Source organism: Malania oleifera, chromosome 10 (assembly GCF_029873635.1).
Source record: "Malania oleifera isolate guangnan ecotype guangnan chromosome 10, ASM2987363v1, whole genome shotgun sequence".
Taxonomy (NCBI): Eukaryota; Viridiplantae; Streptophyta; class Magnoliopsida; order Santalales; family Ximeniaceae; genus Malania; species Malania oleifera.
Window position 1 is genome coordinate 36683801 of NC_080426.1, and position 11633 is coordinate 36695433.

At 38.7% G+C, this 11633-nt stretch overlaps 1 protein-coding gene across 1 annotated transcript in view; it reads left to right on the forward strand.

Moving 5' to 3' along the window:
* The window catches only part of LOC131166071 (peptidyl-prolyl cis-trans isomerase CYP18-1), a 28795-nt gene extending 18245 nt beyond the window's left edge, over positions 1 to 10550 (forward strand). The window contains exon 5 of the mRNA XM_058124304.1: positions 10119 to 10550. Within this exon, the coding sequence (XP_057980287.1) occupies positions 10119 to 10202 (84 nt within the window). The 3' untranslated portion in view covers positions 10203 to 10550. The remainder of the gene's footprint in view (positions 1 to 10118) is intronic.
* Positions 10551 to 11633: the final 1083 nt, after the last annotated feature.

Consider the following 11633-nt stretch of genomic DNA (forward strand, 5'->3'; position numbering starts at 1 on the left):
GTCCATCTTCTACCCAGAATTGTCGTGTCTTCCCTTCGTCTATTAGTTTTCTTAGTGACTGCTCCTGCTAGTCTGTACTTAAATGTTCCTTGATAAGATTCTTCAAAGGTAGCGCCACCCTACTAGTTGATGGATGACTGATGATTTTCAATGCTGCCAATTTAGTTTTTCTACTTAAAGCTTCGGCCACTTCATTCGTCTTCCCCACTTTATATTCAAAAGCAAAATCAAATTCAGCTAGCTTCTCCTGCCAATGGGCTTGTTTTGACGTTAGTCCAGGTTGTGACAAAAAATGAGTAACTGCTACATTATCGGTTTTTACCACAAATTTGGACCCCAAGAGATAGTGCCTCCACACCCGAAGACAGTGTACCACTGCGAGAAACTCCTTTTCTTGTGCTGTATAGTTCCGTTCGGCACCCGACAATTTTCTACTTTCAAAAGCAACTGGATGCCCTTCCTGCAAGAGAACTCCCCCTAATGCAAAGTCTGAGGCATCTACTTGCACTTCAAACGGTTTTGTCACATCAGGAAAGATTAGCACAGGATCTCCTACAATCTTTTCCTTTAATTCAATAAATGCTGATTGGCACTCTTCTGACCACCCCCATGGTATCCCCTTCCTCAGTAAATTCGTTAACAATACAACTCTTCTAGAATACCCCTCTATAAACTTTCGGTAGTACTTGGCTAGACCCAAGAAAGATTGCAGTTCTCTAACGGATGTAGGTGCTCGCCACTTCTTGATAGTTTTTACTTTAGCTGAATCCATCTGAATCTGGCCCTCCTCAATGATATTCCCCAAGAATTTAATACGCTTTTGAGCGAAAGCACACTTCTCCCCTTTTACATATAACTGATTTTCTTTGAGTTTTTGAAAAACCTTTCGAAGATGATCTTTATGTTCTTCTAAGGATGCGCTGAAAACCAGTATGTCATCAAGGTAAACAACAACAAACTGATCAAGGTAGTCCCGAAAAACCTGATTCATTAGAGAACAAAAGGTAGCGAGTGCATTTGTTAGCCCAAAAGGCATGACAAGGAATTCAAATGCTCCATACCGTGTGACACAAGTGGTCTTCGGTTCATCTCCCTCAACAATGCGCACTTGATGATATCCCAACCTCAAGTCCAGTTTCGTGAAATATCTAGCTGTACTTAACTGGTCAAAAATATCAGCAATCAGTGGAATAGGATACTTGTTGCGCACGGTCACCTTATTAAGAGCCCGATAATCTATACACAAGCGCAAACTACCGTCTTGTTTCTTCTGAAATAACACTGGGGCCCCAAAAGGTGCTTTTGAAGGCCGGATGAACCCTGCTGCAATAAGATCATTCAGTTGCCTTCTAAGTTCAGCTAACTTAGGCGGCGCCATTCAATAAGGGGCACGTGCTGGCGGCTTTACTCCTGGCAAAAGTTCAATTTCGTGGTCAATCTGTCGTCGAGGTGGTAAAACCCTCGGTAGCTGTTCCGGGATCATCTCCTTGAACTCTTCTAAAACTTCCTTAATCTCAAGTGGATATTTCCCTACTTTTGCATCTTCTGAGACTATTGGTAGAACCACGAAAGAAGATTCTCCCCTTTTTACTCCCTTTTTGAATTGGAGGGCTGAAAGCAACTTCCTCTCATCGAAATTGTTGTAGGCTGCGGGGACCGCACAAGGTGCACTTCTCATTATCACAAGATAATCCGCAGCTGGGATCGGCATTGAGCGTGTCACTTTAAGAAAATCCATCCCCAATACCACATCAAAGTCGTCAAGGGGTGCCACAGTGAAATCAACTGTTCCAGACCATGATCCCATTTGGCATGCCACTTTAGGTACCACCCCCACCGTGGTTAATGCTGGAGAATTCACTGCTTTTATCTTGCCCACATCTTTATCTACTTGCAATTCTAACCGTTGAACTTCAAAATCAGCAATGAAATTATGGGTGGCCCCTGTATCAATCATGGCCCTGATTTTCTTTCCATTCAAAAGTAGATCCACATACATTAGTCCCTTCTCCTGAGACTTGTTGTTAATTACTTGATGCTCTAATGCCTCCAAAAATCTCAAGACTCCCACCATATTCGGTTGTTCTTCTGGAATTGCTGTCGAGGTTTCGGTTTCCCCTCGAAGGGCCTTTATAGCATTCAAAGCCTTACGATTGGGGCACTCCGCCACTCGATGTGGTCCCATGCAAAGAAAACAAGAGATCGGTCGACGCTCTCCATCCCCCGTTCGTCCGCCCCTCCACTCCCTTATTCATGGGCGCTCTTTTATCTTTCCAAGAACTATTTGTCTCCCTATCCCTTCTCCCATTTGTGGGCTTATACACTTTGTTGGGACGAGAATCATTATTGGCGGATGTAGGGAAATTTCGCTTCCCAGAATTATCTGAAAAATCATCCAACCGTTTAGCAGCAGCAAGGGCAGAAGAGAGATCACCAGCACCTTGCCGACGTATTTCATTTCTTGGCCATGTCTTCAAACCTCGAAGAAAATGAATCAGTTTATCCGATTCAGTCATGTCTACAATGTTCAACATCAAGGCTTAGTATTCCCTTACATAACTCCTTAATGAGCCCATCTGTTGCAATTCCATTACTTTGCACTTTGCTATATACTCCACATTTTCTGGATAGAATTGGGCCTTCAACGCCTGTTTCAACCCCTCCCATGTGTTAATGACACATCTATTGTGTTGAATATCATTCCATTTAGTTCTCCACCACAATTTTGCATCCCCAACCAGGTATACCGTTGCCATATTGACCCGGTCCACTTCTAAATCCACTCGGGAGCACGTGAAGTAGTGTTCCATATCAAAGAAGAAATTGTCTAGCTCCTTTGCATCTCGTGTACCCCCAAAACTTTTAGGTTCCGGTACCTTCCATCGAGATCTCTCATTTGGATGTGCAACTGGCCATTGGGCTAACTGTGCCACTGCATTCACTTTCGCAGTGATCTCTTGTAAATCCCTCTGGACATGGACCACCGCACTTTGGACATTGCCCATCTCCTTCAAATCTTCCTTCAAAGCAGTAATGGACACTTTAACATCTTCTGTAAGGAAATCAAGATTATCCGTTAGCTCCCGTAAGGAGGCCTCAAGCTCTATTGGCTCTCCCCGTTGGGACGAAAGAGATGGCAATATGCCCTCTATATGTTGTAGCCTGCTCTCAAAGGCTTCTAACTACTCGATACTCTTCTGGAAGGCCTCAAGCTCTCTTGGCCATTTCTCCAGGGATTTCACACTTGGAATGAATTTTTCAAGTTCCTCAAGTCTCTCTACGACTTTTGATACCCCATAGAGATTTTCTCTAGGGTTTTCTTCGGCGGCCTCAAGCTCTGTTGACACGCCTTTCTCTTTTATCAACGTTGCCACCAACCCTTGGAGGTCACCGCACGTTGTCTCCAGGGTTACAAGTTTTCTCTCAAGCGCCTCAATGCGCTTCACTCTTCCTGACTTATTCCTCATAATCCCACGCATGGTGCTCGCCCACACTGTGCTCTGATACCAACTGTCACAGACCCCCAAAATGGGACTCAAGTAAGGGCTGTGTGGCACTCGTTGAGAGCTCTCCCTCGACAAGTCAACCAACTCTCACACGTTCAAGCCTGCAAGCACGAGCACCAGGTGAGTCTCAATACTCAAGGAAAACAAGGAACAATAGGATTTCACATGAGCAATATATTCTTATACACCGAATAAGACTATAACAATCAGAGACATCATAATCCAAGGCAACAGAACACCACAATGAAAAGAACTACTTGTATTATTCATCTACAAGAGAATCACCATACAAGCGATAACATAGATATTCATATATTCATTCTAAATCCCTGAAGAATACAATTATAGCAGTATCTCACTCCCCCTTTCCCCCATTATATTGTCACACCCTAACACTTTGCATTACACATTCACCTCTTAAAAGATTGTTTCCAAGAAAGCAGAGAGGCATGAGAAGACTTCAATTTAAATTTATGACTGATTAACAATTGCACTATGTATTCAAGGAATTGCAAAATATAGAAGTTTGCGAGAACTAATAATGTCCACATGATAATGCACATAATTTTTTGTTCAAAATTGTGTACTATCAGAAATTATTGATTGTGTATATACTTGTATGAACATTTTTTTTAAAAAAATCATTTTTTGTATATCGAAAATTGATATATTGTGCTTCCTTCCAATTCATTTGAAGGCTGGACAACCATAAACCCTAAAAGAATCCAAATGAGGCCCAAAAAGAAGCCAAGAATAGCTTTCTTCCTTTAACAAGCAAGATTGAGGGCCTTCTTGTGTGTAACAAATCGTGCATATTAATCCTATTCAAGTTTGCAATCTAGATTAAGGTCCAAAATTTCAAAAGGACTGCAGCCACCCAAATGATGTTGCTCCAAGGCAAAAAAAAAAAGTAAAAATAAAAATGAGAGAAGGGGTTTTTAAGAGGTGTGTGAAAATAGATTTTTAAGGAAACAAACCTAAAGAATCTCCCTCCCATTTATCCCAAACCCTCTCATCTTCCCTAATGAAAGGAGCAAAGAGATCCAACACAAAAAGAAAGGGTAAGCTAATCTACCTCTCTCATTGAGATTACTTAAAAAGTGGAGATTGTGCAAAAGAGAGCTCCACCCCACCCCCCCCCCCCCCCCCCCCCAAAACAAAAAAACCCCCAAATAAATAAATAAAGCCCTCATCTACCCAAATATCCTCCCAAAAGAACCCTATTGCCATTACCCACTTTGAAATGGGTTAAAGGAAAGAACTTATGCACCACCAGACTTATGGGGACATGCATGAGAAATAAAGCTTCTTCCTTTAGTTCTCCACCCATTTTAGTGGAGCCGTATTACTTATAATCACCTTGTTCAATGGGGAGCTAACTTCTAGGGAAACATCCACAATCATTTAAGAGAAGTTTTTGGATACCACATTGCCAAGCCCCAGCCCCATTTTAGATTTGGTTCCTCTAATAACCTCCCAGCTAACTAGATGGTCTCGTGCCCTCTCTAGAAGATGACAAAGCCTCTTTAGAGCCTTGGCAACATTCGAGGGCACTCTCAAAGGGAAATGAAGTAAATAGAGATGTTGGAAAGTAGGGGTGGCAAAACGGGTTGATGGTTCAGGGTGAGGGTTCAAGTTCGGGTTGACCTGTTTATTAATTGGTAAATAACTTATAAACCCAAACCCACCCGTTTAATAAATGGGTCATAAACAGGTGCTAGTCAAGCACCTGTTAAAAAATATAATTTGTTTATTTTAGTTTTTTCCTTAAACATTTCACAAAATTTGATTTAAATTTTATTTTTAAAAAAGCAACACTTATTTATTTTATTTATTAAATCTTAACAAAAAAACTTAAAATTTTAAAAACAATGCATCTTTTTAATTTTTTTTTAAATACAATTTAACATTTAAAAAACAGCACCTATATAAATATAACTCATCACCTGTGTGTGTATCATTTTTTCCTCATGAATTTTTCGACAAATCCAATTATATAACTTGTAAAAGCTCAAAAGTAGAAATAAATATAAATATTATTTTTTAAAATATAAACGGGTGCCCCAATGGGTGTTCGATCTAAATCTGTCTAGCCTATTTATTAAATGAGTTGGGTTTGGGTTGATCCGTTTATAAACAAACCATCTCCTCTCAAATCTAAATCCAGTTTAAACGGGCGAGTAATCGGTCACCCGTTGGGTTTTGACCTGTTTGCCACCCCTATTGGAAAGAGAGGGACAAATGAGTGTGACATGACTCCCAAGAGACTAGTGCACCCCCTTTTACGCCTCCAATCTCCTACCCATCCTCTCGACCATAGGTCCCAAGAGACAATGGAGTTTCGACTGCCTCCAAGAGTGAGACAAAGATAAAAGAGTGGCTAGTCAAACAAAGACCACTAGGATTTTAAGGCTCGCTAAATCCCTATTGCCCAAATTGATACTTCCCACCCCACTTTTGGAAAAGTTGATCTTTAATCTCAATATCTTTTTGAAGATTTTTAACGAGACAATGACTTTATGGGATTTGTAACATCATTTTCAAGACACAACATGTAAACTAAAGATGAGACACTCCTCTTCCTCCCTTATCATGCAAAGACCTCTAATCAAGTCCAAGCTTAGCAGCACATATGTCACATGAGCATCCTACTCAAGGTATCTACACTGAAAAAATATTATGTACATTGGATGTATACCCTAGAACTAACACGATTTCACCATGTGTATGTATACATCCGGTGTACCTAATAATTTCTCATCTATACCAAGGTAAATAAAAATGGAGACAACACATCCTTGTGTTACAACCCCACATCAAACGTGTGCTAGGGAGATCTTGACCATGTAATGATGGTTAAGGCTTTAACCTTGTGAGCCACCTTTTATGAGACACAGTTGTGAGACTCGGTGACTAAAAACAGACAATACCGCACCTAAATTAGGTTGTGACTGTTAGAGCCACCCTAAGGTGTTGTCTTGTGGTTGGATCCTACACAGAGGTGTGGGCCACTCGAGTGAGAATGTCAAGCAACCTCTGATCCACTTTTTCCACACTTCCAGAACATTTCTTACCCCATCGCTTTGTTGAAAAGCCTCAATTTCCCACATTATATGCTTTCTCAAATTCGGCTAAATAAAAAGTCCCCTCCTCCTCCTCGCATCCTACACTACTTCATTAGCCATGAGCTTGTTGTCTAAAATATATCTCAAATAAACATAGACTGTGCCCCCTAAAAATTCCCATAGTCTTGTGGCTAAGACCTTGGACAGAATCTTGTAGAGACTAGTGACAAGATTAATAGGCTTGAAATCCTTCACTGTCATGGATCCTCCTTCTTGGGGATTAGGGTTGAGAAGGTAGAATTCACACTATTATTGTAGCGCCTCGAACCCGATGGGGTCTGGAGTGCTATTTGCTACACATATATCTCTGATACCATACCTATAACGACCCGAACCCAAACAGGGGGTCCCAGGTGTCCCTATCCATAGCTCAATATAAACATGCAGCGAAAGATAATTAAACCTTAAAACACCTTACTAGGGTTCTAAACCATCCCAGTTACACATATTTATCTCCATGTTCTATATAGTACATCCCAAATTAAACAAAAACATAATATACAAGTGTCTCGCTTACACTTATGGTAACTACCAAAATCTAAACCTAGCCCCATAGCACACTAGGCTCGATTTCCTGTAGGACCTGAAAAATGAGTTGGATATTGGGGTAAGACACTTCTCAGTAAGACGGATTAGATTATCATCAGTATGTGACTAACATGAGTTTTAGTGTGATCATAAAACATTCATATATTTAACTTTAACTGAAATGACATTTGAAAACTGAACTCGCACCTGTATCATTGAAAATACATATATTTTCCTTCATAACATAGTTTCGGCTCAATATGGCCCATTTTTGTAAATAACATATATGGATAGAGAACCTTCCTTATTGGGCCATCCTATAACATCATGAATAACCCCCATGATCGGGTTGTGTGGTCCGAAGACTAGACCTAGCAATCTAGCCAACTGACCATTGTTAGGTCAACATTACATGCTCTGAAGTACGATTTGCCTACCTCAACCTGGTCCGGACTCAAAAGGGTATCCTACTCTTCTCAGGCCAAATCGGCCGTCTAATACCAACACTCTCTGAATAGTGTGGTTGCACTAACAATATCACTAGCTACGGTACCAAGCTTCCATTAGATCTAGTCCTTCAGGGTTCATAAACCATATATATAATTTACATAGTAAAAACATTAACATGATCTCATTTTCATAAATATGTATAAAACTGTCATGTTCATGAATCTGTATGAAACCTGTCATATCATACTCGGTATAAAACCGTCTTGTCATATCTCGGTATAAAACCGTCATGTTCATAATTCTATATAGAACCTGTCATATCACAACTCGGTATAAAAACCAGCATATCATAACTCGGTATAAAATCGTCATATTCATGATTCTGTATAAAACTAATCATATTGTAACTGGGTATAAAAATCGTATCTTTCAATGTATAATACCATGAAACCATTAGGTTTAATTATGCAATAACCGTAAACATTCTCATGCCACACGATTTGAGTGATATTTCATAATATAATAAACTGCTCTAGGTAAATATATTTTGCTGAAAATAAAGGTATGATCATCTGTAGTGTTTAGTTTAGCTCAATACGTATGTTTTTTAGGAAAAGGAGATGACCACCCAACTCACTTTAGCTTTCCCTAAATACATATATAATACCAAAACCCTCATTTCATATGCCTGTTTCATAATATTCCTATAATCGTATACTTCAGTTTAATTGGTTCACATTTAAAAAATAACTGACATAATCTAATCCCCTTACCTGTTCCTGAAAATATGCTTATAGCGTTCGGAGGACCGAAACCCTAGCTTCCTTAACTTGCCGAGGAGAGAGAACCGGCAAGTCGAGAGGAGGAAGAGAGAACCGGAGAGCACATGTGGAGAGATCCTGGGCTAGAGAGAGAGTGAAACCCTAATTTGGAGAGAGAGAAATATGAAAATTATAATTTTTTAAGCTTACTTCCCACTTATAAGGAAGCTCAGCCCCGAGGGAAACCGTCGACGGTTTGGTCACTTACCAAACCAATTTTCCCATTTTCTTATATAAAAACTCTCGTTGATTGAAACCGTCGACGGTTTTCTTGAGCTCCTTGAAACCATCGACGGTTTGGTCCTGTGCCAAAAATTTTTCCTTCTTTTTCTTTTTCTTTTCTTTTCTTTTTCTTTTGTTGGTTCAGGTTCCTACAATTACCCACCCCCCTATTACCATGAAACTCCTAAAAAACCCTTATGATGAGACCTCTCAATCCTCCTGAAAGAAATATGATTGCAAACCATCGAGACCAAGATATTTCTCCTCACGCAAATTAAACACCATATTTTAAAATTTCTTTACCCTTGAAAGGTCTCTCAACCTACAGAGCTGAACTCATCTCCCAGAGCCCTCACCATCAATCATGAATAGTTTGTAAAAATTTAGTAATCTCCATCCAAACTCACCCCCCCCCCCCCCTCCACAAAACAAAAAAAAAGGGAAAAAAAAATTGCCTGAATCTATTTCCAATCTTTTAATAAAATCTCTTCCTCCTCCTCACACACCACCCTACGAGAAAACCTGGAATTGCAACCCCCGTCTCCTCGAACCACCTCACTTTCTGGCGCCAACTCATGCCTCCCTCAATAAAATCACCTCCACCTCATTGCAAAGGGTTACTTTCTTTCCCTTGCCTCCTCATCTACTGTACTGCACTCCTCGACCCTATCTAACCCAACAACTTCAGAGAAAATGATTTTTTTTCTTCTTTAGTATTCCCAAAAATCTGTTCATACGCTCCGAGGTGGATTCGGGTGGTAGACCTGAAAGATCATTCCTGGTAGGGCGGAGTCAAGTTAGGCCCTCTTGCTCCAAATCTGTCACATATACATACACCCCTACTCAAATGCCTCCTCAAAGTTTTCATCATGCCTCCCAAAGCCTCTAAAATTAATAGTACGAAGGTCATCTAAAGAGGAAAACCAGTTCTCGCACAAATTATTTGATGTAGTCCATGAAAAAGGATATTGTAGTTAGAATATGCGAACTTGTCTCCTCTACTCCTAAAACAAAGGACACACATCATCAGTGCCTTACTTTGCCTTTCCTGAAGCAAGTTATTATTGATTTTAATCAAGATCACAGACAAGGTAGAAGCATTTATTTATTTTTTTAAAGAAACTTTAGCTTATATTCTTTAAAGAAGAAATTGTTAAGCAATGTTATGGCTTTGAATCAATTGTCTTAAATTTAATTTTGATCATTTCCCTAAGATTAAGTATTTTTAGTGGTTTTGTGAACCAAACACAATCTTCATCCCCTTTGTTAATCTTTTCAATGTCTCCAAAAGGCTGAGCAGGGAGCTCATCAATAATATTTCTATGCTTATGGTTCCATATTTGTCTTTGCATATTTAACCACATTGCAGAACGAACTACAAGGAACACTTTTTTCACGGTTATTTGTGGACTTTATTGATTATAACAGTAGATATTTTCATTTACTAGTGCTTTGGTTTTATGCAGACTCCAACTGGACCAGGAGATCGACCTCTTGCAGAGATCAGGATCAATCGTGTGACGATACATGCTAATCCCCTTGCTGGCTAGAAGTGAAATTATTAGGGAGTCGTTTTAATGTGTCTATTTGTGCTTACAGCATTTAATGTCTCTCTTATCATAACTTTTAACTTTTTTCCATTTACACATAGGATTTGAACAGATATTAAAAAACAAATGCTGTTCTTACCTTCAGAATTCTGTATAGTGCATTCTGGTGACTCTGCATCACTTCTATAACCTGGTAAAAATTTGTTGGCCCCATGAACATTCCTTCCCATACAGTGCAGCTTCGCTCCGACTCTTACTACCTGATATTTGTATGGATGGTGAATTTACTGCTCGGGTTTCTGCTGGGGATCACATGGAAATGAAATCATCTTTTTATGCTTTTGTTTTTCATGTTCTTTTAGTTAGTGATTTCAATTTCTGTCATTGTTCATGGAGTTTATGATAAAGCTTATGATGTTTGTGCTAGTTGGAAAGCAGAGGAAGGCAACAAAGATTCTAATATTTGTGCCTGTTTAGTTGCAAATTATTTTTCATTTCAATTTTTTTTTAAGTTGGAAAAATATTGCCCGTGTGTGTGTGTGTGTGTTAACATTTACATGGGTGACAACGACAAACTAAGTATTATTATTATTATTATTATTATTATTATTATTATTATTTTGTCAATTTACATGATCGGAGGCTGAAAATCTGTGGATTGTTAATTCTTATTGTCATTTTAAGTTATCTAAGAGATTGTTAATTCTTATTGTCTAATTTTAAGTTATCTAAGGTAATCTTTACTCTTTTTATTGCTAATAGTAATAAGTTTACTTTTCTTCACTTATGCACTTTAGTTTATGCTTTAGGTGCTCAAATCATTTGAGCAGTCTCTCACCCATCTTATCTTTTGTAGGTGCTATATTTAATTTATTGTGAATATGCCCATTTTTTAAATTTATTCATTAATATGATGTTGCTCGTCAATATTAGTATTCTCATTTTGATAACTTTGACATATTAGATATGTTATATTAGTTGTCAACATTTTGATTCATATTGCATAATAAGCTCAATAGTTGTTTGGTGAAACTCTTTTTTTTTTTTAATGTTTTTGATCTATAAAGTTAAATTATATTGACCAAATGTACATTGTGCATTTTGAAATGTTTGATTCTCTTGTTAATCTGAATAAGAGCTGCTGGTTGCTATTCTGTTTTAATTCTTTAAGATCTGTTGTGCCACCAAAGAGCAAGACAGAGAGAGCTGAATAAAATTTGACTGCAGTTTGGCTAGGCTTGTGCTTATATATAATACTTTCAAGATAAGTATAAGCCTTAAAGTGAGCTTGTTTAGCTCCAAGTCCAAATCAAGCTGGTATGGGTTTGACCTAGTGGAAGTATGGCTTGCTCTGTTCGCATGTTTGAAAACTCTTCTTTTAATTTTATGGGTATTTCAATGATTAGGTAACATGTTTAAAGTACTTACATT